We start from the raw sequence: 14,466 nt of genomic DNA, 5'->3' as shown, positions 1-14,466 counted from the left end.
TTATAATTTCCAAAGGTTTATTTGAATTTCCATCTTGGTTTTCATATAAACTATTAGATGTTGAATATTTTATTACTGGTTTATTTATTTGAGGTAATTCGCACTCTCGTTCTAACAAAAAATCTATATTTACAGGTTTTACCTCTATCATATTTATAGCCTTACTTCCAAAGGTTTTTACTATATCATCAAATTCCATCATACATTTTAAACTTAAAGCATTTGTGGTTTTTCCTATAAATCTTATAGCTATGCTAAGATTCTTACTTCCTAATTCCATATCATAGCCTTTAGTATTTACAGTTATTTTTTTTTTTTATGTGAATTCCTTAAGATCTATACAAAATTGTGGTATACAGCCAATAACTGCGTAATTTTGGTTCATATTAACTTCTACGCTAGCTAAAAGAGCTTGTCTTATTGTATTGTTTCTAGTATCTAAAAGGTTAATATTTATAAGTGCTCCTATTTCTTTACGATGAAGTCCTATTATTCCTATTAGAATTATTCCTAAGTGCATATATTTATCGGTTTTGTTTTTTGATAGTTTATGTTTTGTTTCTGGAGAGACTAAGTCTAAATATACAATATTTCCTATTGAACTTATAGTATGTTGGTTTAAAAATTTAGTTATTTTAGAATTTTGAACTAATTGTTTTTTGTAAGGTGTTACTTTCTTTATTGTCTTTTTTAATTTTTCTTCAATAAATTCTTTTACATTATCTTTGGGGTTTATTGCTTCTACTATTTCCATGGTTTTATTGCTAAACTTTTTGGTTCAAAAGGATTTATTTTTCGTTCTGTTCTAATTACTGGTTTTTCTCTTGAACTAAAGTTTTCAAATTGTTTTAAAAGGTTATTTAATTTTTGTTCCTATGATGATACTATATTTCTTTGGTCTAAAAGTTTATCTACTTTTTGGTTAACTTTTTCTAAAGTTTCTCTTAAATTTTGTTGTTCTAATTTTATTTGTTCTATCTCCTTTCTAACAAATTTTTCTTCTCTAGCTAATTGTTCTTTGATATAATCTAGGTTATTTCTTAACAAGTTATGGTTCTTAAAGTCTTCTAGCTTCTTTTCTAATTCCTAAGACTGTGTTTAGTTTTTCTACGGATTTTATTTATCTTCTCTGGATTTCTTTTAAACAATATATATTATTTTGGTTAATATTATTTTGGTTTTATTCTTGAATTTGTTTCTTATGTTCTAGTAATACTATGTTTGTTATTTTTAATTGTGTTTCTACTAAAAATTTTAACTGTTTTACCTCTTGGGTTTGTAGATGAGGGTTCATTAGTTTTTAATATTTTCTAATGAGATGAACTAGCATATAAATTATCAATATAATATTTTATAATTTTTCTTTTAATTAAGGTTTCTTTAGCAAAAAGTTTGTCGAAGGCTTCTTGTTTTGTATTCGTTCAAATATTTAAGAGAGGTTAGATTTTTTATATCTGTGGTTAAATCTTTTACAGTAGTTCTTAAATTATGCAATTTATCACAAGTTTCTCTAAATTCTTTATATTGAGCATACGACCTATTATTAAGTTCCTTGACACGATCATAATCTAAATTATATATACTAGGAGGATAAGGAATAAAAGACATCAATTCATATCAAATAAGCAGACTAAATAAAGATGCAGAATAAATCAAGCAAATATAATCAGACTTTTAATGGGGTAAGATAAAGTTTGGTACTCAGAAAATTAATTTGAATCTATAGTCTCCTTTCCTAATTAATATACTACAATACACAGAGAAGCTCTGATACCAACTTTTCCCATCAACATCCAGTTTGCTATTCACAGTCGAGGTAATGAAGGAACCTTGAAATCTTCGTTCAAAATGAAAGTTTTAAAATCAAAACCAGTGTGAATGCATTTATTATACTTATTATTTTAATATAAACATTTTCAAATACAATGTGAAACCATCTATTACATATTATTATAATATTCATTGAACTTAAAACCTTCAATTTATAGTGTGAAAGCATTTATAACATTAAAGTTACGTTTTGAAGATAGGTTATTTCAAAAATTCAGGCAATAAACTCAAAGTTTTAAAACATCACTTTGGGTCAAGGTAATACCCCATTTTCGACCAGATAGAGTCTCCCTAACACGCCAATTTTCCGACGAAAACGGGTTACAGGTCAAGGGTTAAGACTAAGAACTCTAGTTTTAAAACCTGATTTTACACCCAAAATTTTCTAAATCACCCAATCATCATTTTTTTTTAATTTGATGGAAAAATTCTATATAAAAATGATTTATGAATATTATAGATATTAACTAGTAAAAGAAAATGGAACTATGCTTCAAATAATTTCCATTTCCCTACTTTATCTTTTTGCCCTTTTTACCTCCTGAGGGTAAGAAAAAAGACACAAAATAAAATAAGTTTAAAATAAAATAAGAGCATAAATTTAATAGAAATTTCTTACTTTCTTATTGTTGATCGTAAAATTTACAAGGCTGAATACATAACTAAAACTCTGATAGCCCACACCACTCTCACTTTTTACACTCTTTTTTCAAACACACCTTTCTTTCTCTCTTTATGACTTATTTATAGATAGAGGATTTACAAACAACAATTGAAATTTAATTCAAGTTGTTGGGGCAGTTGATAGGTGGTAGAAAAATATTTATAAAGTGTTCAGAGGTTTGGTACACACTTGTATGAGAAGTATAAGGGCACTGTAATGATTGTCATGGAGTGTGATGGAAATAATCAATTGTTCCCTCTTGCTTTTATATTAACTGAAGGTGAAAATGTTGATAATTGGGAATGGTTTTTGGCATGTATTAGAAATTGAGTAACTCAAATGAGAAGTCTTTGTGTTATCTCTGACTGTCATTCAAACATTATGGTTGTATTTGCTAATGCTTATCTTGGTTAGTTAGAGCCAAATGCATATCATTCGATTTGTATGCACCATCTTGTTAGCAACTTTGACTCGCTTTAAGGACAATTGCTTGAAACAACTTTTATGTAGAGCCGTCTTAGAAACTAAGGTAGAAAAGTTCAACATGCATATGGACACAATTTGGAGGATTAATCAAGATGCACTAAGTTGGTTAGAGGCTATTCCCTTTGAGAAATGGGCACTATCGCATGATGGAGGTGGACGATATGACATAATTACTACGAATATGTCAAAAGTGTTCAATAGTGTGCTTAAAGGGGCATGAAGCTTGCCTATCACTTCATTTTTCAATTGACATTCTATCGAGTTAATAGTTACTTTGCTGGAAGAAGAGAACATGGTGCTAGTTGACTTGCTTCAGGTGAAGAACACACTTCATATGTTGATGCAAAGATTAATGTAGATGTTGTTAAGATAGGATCCCATGAGGTTGTTTTGTATGATCACTTCCAAGGATTGTTTCATGTAAAGGCCAATAGGGGTAGTAAAAAGACATCATCTGGTGGGCAAACATATCGTGTTAACCTATGTGAGCATGGATGCAGATGTGGAAAACCACTCATGCATGAATTCCGATGTAGTCATATTCTAGCGGCATGTCATTTTCGTTCAATTGACTTTAGATCATTTGTTTAATATTATTATACTATACAATCGTAATTTAGCATTTAGGCACCATTGTTTAACCCCATGCACAATGAGTATGAGTGGCCATCATATGTTGGTCTAGTTATTGTGCCTATTGAGTCAATGAAAGGTGTGTTAAGTGGACAACCTATATCTACTCATTTGCATAATGAAATGGATGTTAGAGAAGGTAAAACCTCGGTTACATGTGGTTTATGCAAACAAAGTAGTCACAATCGTCGTTCTTGTCCAAATAGGAACATAGGTATTGAGGCTTCATGATGTGACATTAACATTGTATTCCTCATTTAACATAGACATAAGTTCATGGATGATTTAATTGTTTAACTTTTCATTGGCCTTGGTTAGCTTTGGATGTTGACATTAATTTAATATTTTGCTTAATTAGGTTATTTGTATTTTAGACAATGCCTATATTATAAGGGAGACTTTGCAATTAATTTCAAAATAGTACTATTAATAATTATTAGCCTTCAAAGTGTATATTGCTTGCAAATGGATATTTTGATTAATCATGTTCTTTGTATTCTGGAGAATACCCTATTAATAGGGAAGACTTTGCCAAAATTTATAGAATTATAATATTAACATTAGTTTAACATGACAATACAATAATGGAGCACAGAGAGGGCAAATTTGATCCAAATTCATTAGATCACTCTATTTTAGTGCTACATGATAGACATAGGTCTCAATTAGTGGACTCTAGTAAGGTATATATATATATACCTTACTAGAGTCCACTAATTGAGACCTATGTCTATATATATATATATATATATATATATATATATATATATATATATATATATATATATATATATATATTAATACATAATCATGAACCTTAATTAAGTTCTTATTTAATCCAAATATAACATTTATTAGCTTAATTGGATATTGACATGTCGATAACATTTTTGGGCATTCATGTGAGAGTGGGAAATGGACCCTCGTATTCACCCATATGTCATGCAGTCTGGTTTTTATGGTGTATACTATGTCAAACACATTTCACTAGATTGGCCATTGATCACTAGTTTTGTTGAGCGATGATGCCCGAGACACATATTCATCTACCTATTGGATATATGACTATTATTTTACAAGATATAGCCATGATTCTAGGATTACGAATTCACGGGCCTCCTATCACTGGCACATGTGACATAGATTGGTCACTACTATGTTAAGAGCTTTTAGGTGTGGTCCCACCTCTATTACAGATTAAAGGTTTAGGTATATTAGCATGATGGTTGCATGAGCAGTTCTCATATCCTCCAACACGGGCATATGATGTTATTTTATAGCGCTATGCATGTGCTTTTATACTAGCACTATTGGGTGGAGCATTGTTCGTGAACAAGACTGGCACACATGTACAGTTATGTTACCTTCCACTATTGAGATACTTCACTGAGATTTTTCACTATAGTTGGGGCAGTGTAATGTTGGCATACCTATATAGAGAGTTATGACATGTTAGTTTGGATAGTGATATAGAGATTTTTGGACCTATCACACTATTACAAGTCTTTTGACATAACTATTTATTATAATTAATTGCTTGCATTATTGTTGTAAGTTGTCTAATTTTGATAATGTTATCTGATTTTGTAGTTGTATTCATGGGAGAGACTTCATGTGGGTCGAACTAATTTCGGTTGTCCTCTAATGGCTATACCAGTCCCATATGGACATAATGATGTAGTTGATGTTTTACATGATCATTTATTGCCAAATAAGGCATTCCCAATTGATCCGTTGGACACAAGTGAAGAGTACCTTTGTCTTGGGCTCATAACCCATCACCAAATGTGTTGACATTCTATCGAGATCAATTGGATGCCTAGACACAAGATCAGGTAAAGTATTGATGTATAAGATTATCTTTGCAACAATTTGCACCAATATGACTAATTATTATTTTTTAATTACAAGTATTATGGAAGCCATATACAACAAATTTGATTGCACATTTTTTGTCTATATGTTAGGCCGACCAAGACATTAGGCAAACTAAGTCACCTCTTATTTGCTTTGATGTTATCGAGTGGCATAGACCAAAACGAGTTTTACGCCAGTTTGGTATGCGACAAGGGATATCTCCACATTTTTTGATAGATATGGAACTACATTTAGTGGATATGCAAGGACGACATTAGTATGATTGGACGACATTCCATGCTTAGTATATTTCCCTTTGGGCTACTCGTTCTAAGCGTATTGTGACAACACCACTTGCTACTACTACCATGGATTTTTATGATCCATATATGCAGTGGTATTGACGTATCAGGCAACGCCTGATCGTACCTATTTTGCATAGAGATCATATGAGGTTCCTTAGTACAGCTTCTGCTATTGAGTTATTGGTGAGACCATTTGAGATACAAAACCATTTTTTAATGAAGATTAAACTTAAATTATGTGCAAATGCCTCATGTTTCATTTTCTTATACAAATCACTATCATATCATAGATGGCTATTTCAAATTATTTGGAGGAAACTCACTAAATTGCTTTTGGTGTTTTATGTGCTATCAGAGAGGGCCATCATGTACACTTAACACAAGAGCCATCCACATCTTTAGGGCCATCCATGAGACCACCATCACTTGTTAAGGTACCACCCATTAGAGGGCGAAGGAAAGGTGGTCGTTGAGCTGGTCAACGACATGTACCTTTGACATCTAATTTGGTACAACCCTCATATCCACCAGTGACATCTATCATTCCTCTATTTTAACCATCTACATCATTAGAGTCACCTCTCTTTCCCCATGATGTATCCATACCAGCCCCTTCACCTCGACCCGAGACTACCATATCATCTACTCTTACCCATATTGGGTCATTTATATCATTGGACTTACCTTTCCTCCTTCATGTTACATCTATATCGACTTCTTCACCTCCACCTCCACCTCCACCCGAGCCATCAATATTTTTGGATGCACTCTCACCTGTTACAGAATCCATTACACTTCCACATTTTCTTGAGGACGCATCTTATGTTGCATGATTACATGTATGGGTAGCTAGAGGACATTGGGCTCCATGTGTACGTCGAGTTCTACCTCCATTATTTCCATCTTACTCGACAACTCATGTAGATGACACGTCACGGTCTATAGATGAAGACTTTTTAGATAGCATAGATGGATCCAACAAATATGGCCATCTACCGCAGATGTTCACAACGAAAAAGAAAGATTCCATCATGTGGCACACAGTGAGAAGTTTTTTCATGTTTATAAAACTACAATAGTTTGGTTGATATATTTGAGTTTATATAAAATGTCAATTCAAATTAGTGATGTTATGTTATTCACCGGTTTCCTTGATAATTCAAACAAATAAGCCTCAAATGCATCCTAAGGCTTAAATGAAAGAAAATTTAACTGAACAAATGGTTACAACCATAATCGATTTTTCTTATATATATAATTAAAAAATTATACATTTTAACTAAGACATTAGTTAAAATCACACTTAATAAGGAAAAACCTCAAATCATAATCATTGGCTTTAATTTTCATATGAAAATATAAAATTTGAAAATAATATAAAAAGTAAAATAATATGAAAAAATAATTTTCTTCAATTCATATGTGATAAAATCCGTAAAACAAATAAATATTTTATTTACCATAAATATATAAAATTTTATGAGAGTGCATGTCGGTGAAATTATTTTTTCAAAATTTCAAGGAAAATTTGAAAAAAAAATATAGAAAGAATAATTTTAAAACAATAGTCACTATAAAGAAAATTTTTGTTAAGGATAATTTCAGAACCACAATAGGATAATTTTAAAACCACAATTAGTAACTATGGTTCTAAAGAAAATTAAAAATAAAATAAAATTGTAGAACCATAGTTCGTTTAAAACAAAAAAAAAAATGTAGAACCATAATCCGTTTAAAATTTAAAAAATAAAATTGTAAAACCACAGTCATGGACTATGGTTTTAAGGATATTTTTTTAAACCATAGTTAGTAATTGTGGTTTTAAAGAAATTTTTGAAAATATTTTTAAAACCACGGTTACTAATTGTAGTTCTAAAGAAGATCTTAAAAATAATTTTAAAATCACAATACCAACTATGGAAAATTATAATAGGTTGTAGTTTAAAGATATTTTTGAAACCACAGTTACTAACTATGGTTCTAAAAAAGGTTTTAAAAATAACTTTAAAATCACAATACCAATTGTGAACAATTGTAATAGGGTACAATATAAAGATATTTTTGAAACCACAGTTACTAATTGTGGTTTTATGGTTATTAGGATTTTAAAACCACAATCCTCAACGGTGGTTTTTCACAAAAAAAAAAAAGTAACCCACGTGGATGATTACATGGTTAGAAAAGATTACAATGGTAAATATTTTGGGAGGGACACTATTCCCATTATTTTTTTCTTCAAAATATTATTTTGGCCTTAAACTTAGGTATGGCTCATGCATGGGTTAAAGTGTGCTTTGGATAGCCAAGAATGGAGCTGTGAAAAGGCTGGATAGGACGACGTCTAATGAGAGCTCTATAGTAAGATCATGGGTTGGTATGAGCTAGAAGAATAGGTGCATGGGTTGGTGTCAGGTTATGAGATGTTTGGTGCTTGTTAGGGAATATTTTAAAATTGGTTATTAAAGTGTATAAAAATTATGTAAAAAAAAAAAGCAACTTGTTACTAAAGTTTATAAATAATGTATTTGTTATCAATTATAGGTAATTATTTTTAAATCCTTAAAGCATGGATTCAATAGCTATAAAAAAAAAAAACTTGAATTTTATTTTAATTTATGGTAAATGGAATATTAGGAAGAATATTATTTCAATGTGTTTAGTATTAAGAGAAGCAATTTATTTTTATTTTACATTTGAAGTATGAATTTGATAGTTGTAATAAACTTGAATTTTAATTTTAATTTATGGTTCATGAAATATTAGGAAGAAGATTATTTTAGCTTATTTCTTATTAAAAAAATGACTTATTTTTAGTTTATTTTAAAACATGAACTTGATAGCTGTAATAAATTCGAATTTCAATATTACTTTATTTTTTTTGGGTCATGAATTATTAAAAAAAGAAAATTATTTTGGCATGTTTATTATTTAAAGAAACAACTTATTTTGCCTTATATTTTAAAACGTAGATTTCATATTTTTGTTTCAAATTTAATGTTAATGATAAGTTCAAACAATAGAATCCTAAACTACAAACTCAGAAGTTTATGTGATCACATCAAAGTTCTGTAGTTATCCTCCAAGAAGCTTTCGGGGAAGAACCAAAGATCATAAGTGAATGAATTATGATAATTTGTTAGGATGGTAACCTATATGGGTCAAGGACAAAATGAGGGGTCTATAATGAGCCCATTAGTCAACGTCTGCATTTATTACATGTATTATTGCTCTAGGAGAAATCACTTATAGTTGCCTAAATATAACATTGAATTCTAACAAGTGGTATGTATAAGCAGCATCATGAAACAACTTATGGACTACAACATTCTTAAACTTTGTTTTGAGGTTTTGCCTCATGTATAAGTTCATACTATTTTTTCAATGTTGTTGTGATGATCTAGAACCACCACGAGATCATCATGTCCAATTGCTCTATGCAATTTTTTAAAGAACCATTCCCAAGAAGCATCATTTTCAAAATCATCAATTTTGAAACATAAGGGGTATATTTGGTTGTTGTCATCCTTGCAAGTAGCAACAAACAAAGTTCTCAAGTACTTTGCCTTCAAAAATGTTCCATCAATTGTTATAACAAACCTTATTGATATATGAAACCCAAAAAAAAAAGCACCAAGAGCCATAAAAAATAATTAAATTGATTGTCGTGGTCATTAACTACATTAGTAATGGTACCAAGATTTTTTTGCTCTAAGACATAACAATGAGATGGTAAAGTGCTATAGGACTCTTTAGGTGATCCTCTAATCAAACTTAAAGCAAATTCTCTAGCTCTCCATGCCCTATTATAGTTTGAAGGATATTTGCTTATTTCAAAATAGATCAAAATTTCCCAATTTGATTGCACAAAGTTGTCACTTGCATTCTTTATCAACACATCCAACATGTAATAACTTGGTAAAAGATTATAATGTTTTGAACTAAAACTTTCTTTTCAAAGCAATCATGCACAAATTCTTTTGCAATTCTTTCTTAGTGGAATATATTTGGTGCTCCTTTGTATAGTCGTCACTAGTTTCACTAGAACCAGCTACAAATGGTTTCCTTGTGCTTTGTTCTTTATTAGATTCATGTTCTATTGATGCCTTTTCCGTTAAATCAATTTGCATCACTTGGCTATCCTCATTAGGGTTGACATTCATCTCACTATCTTCATCATCCTTATTCATGTTTAACTCATAGGAATTAGAACAATGAAGTGGATCATAGCTTAACCTTGTTCTGTTTTCATCATCAAAATCACTCAAAGTTTCATTCATATTCATGAATATTAGGTCTTCATCGATTTATTTTTCAACCCAGATAATGAATGACAACTAAAATCAGTGTTGATGTTTAATTCACACCCATGGTTGTTACTTATTTTCTCTCTTGTGATACATAATGGAATTGGTAATTTACCATCAGTGCAATTTAAACAAATGAAAATTTCACATCTTCTTCATCTCATAACTGTATGGGAGTTGTTGGTATACTGACATTAAATATATACTTCATCGAAAGATTATGCTTCATTAGATCTACTTTTAAAATGTGACAAACAATCCTCAATAATTCTTTACATGTTGTAGTCTTCTTTAAGTTCAATACTCTTACCTTAGCACCTTTCAAAGTGGTACACGTTTCCATTTTGCACCCAATCTATTTCATGTAGAAGCATTATTCCTACTTCATTAATCACTATAACAAAAAATATTTTTTAATTATTGATACAAAAAAAATATTAAAATAGTAGTTATTTGGATAGGTGACTCAATCCCATTAAGTTGTCGATTAACAGGTTGAACCATATTCAACTGTCTTTAAGTTTTATATACAAAAAACTTAATACTAGTTATGCTCAATTTTTATATGTTAAATATGTACTTTACTCTCTTCGTATAGATCTTTTAAACCAAAAAATTTACTAAGTTTACTCTAAAAGTTTCGTTTTGAATAACAAAATTAAGGTAATTTTTTTTTCAAATGAATTTACATACTTTTATTGGACTTTACCACTTCAGATCTAATTGGTGTAAAAGCCAATTAAAATGTACTACAAGAGAAAGTAAAATTTGAATGGAATTGATCTTTGCAATAAGTGCAACGGTCTCTTGGTAGTTAATTCCATAGGTCTGTGTGAAACATTTGGTTATTAACCTTACTTTATATTTTACAATGCCACCATCGGGCTTATACTTGATTGCGAAAACAAATCCCACTGATTTATTCTCCTTAAGTAAATCAACAATTTCCCATGTTCTATTTTTCAAAAGAGCATTCATTTGCCTCCACTCCAAGTGTCCTAGTACTTTTTGCATGGTTTTAGAAATAAATAAGTGAGAGATATTTGAAGTGAAAGCTCTATATTTTTATGAGAGTCATTGATAAGACCGATATTTGGTAATGAGATATTATATACAATTCTTAACTCTTTTTAGGATTGCAATAGGGATATCAAGATGAGAAAGAGGTGAACGAGTGGAGTCCATAGGAAAATTACATGGATTTTGAGCACTAGGAGCTGATGAGAACTAGCAACCCGAGCGACGACCCGGCCCGAACCTGGATTTAACATCTAAGGCTTTAAAACCCATTCTAAAACCCTGAACCTCACCTTCTCTCCCTCTCCAATGGCGCTCTTCGACCACTTCCACAACGTCTACGACGTCGCTTTCAAGCCTCGCTTGCTTCGGACCCTCCTCAAGGGCCACGTTCCCGACCAAAACCAACCTTTGCGGAGCCCTTCCGAGCTCTCCATCGTCCTTTCGGCCATCAAAACTCACCAGGCTCTTGTCCGAATCCGTCACGGAATACATCAATCAGAGGCATATCGATAGTGGAAATCCGCTGTGGATTCATGGGTGGAACGCTTGTTGGTTCTTCTTTCCTGCAATACGGTGATTTTTTCTTTCTTTATTCTTCTTTTCCTTTTTTGGAAGTTAAAAAATGTTGTTTTGCATTGGAGCAATTTGACCTTTCAATAGATAGAGATAGAGATACCTCTTATTTATTTATTTTTATTTTTTATTTTATCGGAAGCTAATTGAAAGGAGATGATATATTTCCCAAATCATCCGGGAAAGTAGGTTACTGGGCCCTTCCCTAGAAAAATTTTATAGGAGCTGGCGATGACAGAAGAGAAGAGAATGGAATAGTGTTATATGTGATTTGCCTTAAAAATCAAGGGTGATTAAACAGGAGGAAGGCAGATAAAATTTTAATTCATGGCATTTTTGTTGCAGTTATGCAAATGGAATTAAACAGCCCAAATCATATTTGAGTTCCATGGAGCAATTTATATCTAGTTGTCTTTGAATTTAGTGAAAGACGCATAACAACAATTACACTGTAGAAGACAGATTTCTCAATTCCGTGGCATCAGAACTCCAAATCAAGTCCATTTCTACACAGCCTTATGCACTGTTTGCAGAAACCTAAGACTGGAACTATACCACTAGTTGTGATTAGTATCTAATTTACTTGGTGGCTTTTTTTATAAGGATACTTTAATGGCCTTTTGATATCATGTGTTCGAATGCAATTCAAAACATGATAGAGTTATCCAATCTCGGGAAGAGTGGATGAAACCTCACCTATGAGTTTATCAGAGTTATAATAATACAGTCCCCACATTAGTATTCCGTTGAGGGTTATTTTAACAAGTAATTAAACAAATATGAAAAATGATTAAGAATAAAGTACTACACATAAAATTTATTCATAAAATATATTTAAAAACATAGAAAATAGGTTAAAAACATTTTAGGTTCTTAAACAAACTTTTGTTCTGCAAAAAATCATACAACAATTTAAAAAAATTGTTTTTTAGAATTGTTTTCGAAAACAATTCCCAAACTAAGCTTGAATTGCTAAAAATTAGTCCTACTATAGCAAAAAGACTCTTAATAGGATGATAAGACGAAACTACCCTTATCTTCCTCTTCCTATCTTGTGGATCAATTGAGCAGGCTGGAAGATCTGTTCACCATGAAGGAGATTCATGAGGCTCTTATAGGGTTGAATAGGGATGAAGCCCTTGGATTGTGTCTTTTATTTGGCATTTTGGTAGCATTATTGGGATTTAGTTGAGAAGGAGATCCTAGGCCTATTTAGGGATTTTTTTTGCAAGGTGTAACTTTAAGAAGAGTCTAAATACTACATTTGTTGTTTGATCCCCAAAGAAGGTGGAGTTGAAGATTTAAAGGAGTTTAGACCTATTAACATTGTGGGCAGTGTTTACAAAATTCTAGCTAATGTTTTGGCAAATAGATTGAAGAAATTGATTGGGAAAGTTGTGTTAGAGTCTTAGAATGCATTTGTAGAAGAGAAACAAATCCTGGATGCGGTTTAATTGCCAATAAAGCTATAGACTCAAGATTGAGGAGTCATAGAGGGTGAGTGGTCTTTAATTTAGACATTGAAAAAGGTTGTGACCTTGTAAATTGGAGCTACCTCTTCGAGGTGATGTGAAAAATAGGCTTTGAGTAGAAATGTGTTGATTGGATTCAATTTTGCATTTCAATGGTAAGGGTCTTAGTTTTGGTGAATGGTGCTCCTTTTGGCTTTTTTTAGGTCACAAGGGGTTTGAGATGGATAGACCCCTATCCTTTTATTTATTTGCATTGGTGATGGACACTTTTTACATCTCTTGAGAAGGCTAGAGGAGGGTGGCTTCATTTCAAGTTTCAAGGTAGCCTTTACAAGTTGTTAGCTAAAGTGTTAGCTAATAGGCTAAAGAAGGTGGTGGGTAAGGTGGTATCCCATTCCTAAAAGGATTTTGTGGAGGGTAGGGAAATCCTTGATGCTTCTCTGATTGCTAATGAGGCTTGATTTGTTGTAGAAAGACAACGGTTGTGGTCTTTTGTGCAAGCTTGATATTGAAAATGTGTATGGGCACATTAATTGGAACTTCTTAACTATGATGCTAGAAAAGATGGGTTTTGGTGTTAAATGGATCAGTTGGATTTAGTGGTGTATTTCTACAATGAACTTCTCAGTTCTTGTTAACGGAACTCCTTTTGGTTTTTTCCAAAGCTCTCAGGGTTTAAGGCAGGGGGACCCTCTCTTCCCTTACCTCAAGGGGTCTCTTCCCTTACCTTTTTGTGATTGCCATGGAGGCCCTTAGTTGCTTGTTGAAGAGGGCTAAAGCAAAGGGTTTTTGCTAGCTTGGTGGATCAGAGGTAGGGGAGGAGAGGGAGTGGAAGTCTCTCATGTGCTGTTTACTAATGATACTTTACTCTTATGTGAGTTTTCTCTTGATCAAATGACTTATTTGAATTGATTACTTATGTGGTTTGAGGCCATGTTGGGGTTGAGGGTAAATTTGGAAAAAAGCGAGCTGATTCCAATGGGAAGAGTGGACAATTTAGAAGAGTTGGCTCAAGAGTTTGGTTGCAAGTTTGGTGCGCTTCCGTCTTCCTACTTAGGTGCTCAGTTCAAGTTTATGGCAGTTTGGGATGGCATGGAGGAGAGGCTACAAAAACGATTATCAATATGGAAAATACAATATATTTCTAAAGGGGGTAGTCTTAACCCTAATCTGTAACACTCTCTCTAGTATGCCTATTTATTTTATGTACTTATTTTGTATTCTAAGGAAAGTTAGACCGAGGCTGGAGCAAATTCAAAGAGATTTTCTTTGGGGAGGAGGGGCCTTTTAGTAGAAACCCCATTTGGTAGGATGACATATTA

At 32.0% G+C, this 14,466-nt stretch overlaps 1 protein-coding gene across 1 annotated transcript in view; it reads left to right on the top strand.

Moving 5' to 3' along the window:
* The first annotated feature begins 11,405 nt into the window (after positions 1 to 11,405).
* Positions 11,406 to 14,466, top strand: part of LOC117928373 — a 23,077-nt gene continuing 20,016 nt past the window's right edge. Inside the window, exon 1 of the mRNA XM_034848267.1 lies at positions 11,406 to 11,600. Coding sequence (XP_034704158.1) covers positions 11,406 to 11,600 — 195 coding nt within the window. The remainder of the gene's footprint in view (positions 11,601 to 14,466) is intronic.

This window comes from Vitis riparia, chromosome 13 (genome assembly GCF_004353265.1).
Source record: "Vitis riparia cultivar Riparia Gloire de Montpellier isolate 1030 chromosome 13, EGFV_Vit.rip_1.0, whole genome shotgun sequence".
Lineage (NCBI taxonomy): Eukaryota > Viridiplantae > Streptophyta > Magnoliopsida > Vitales > Vitaceae > Vitis > Vitis riparia.
This window is presented reverse-complemented; position numbering and strand designations above follow the sequence as displayed.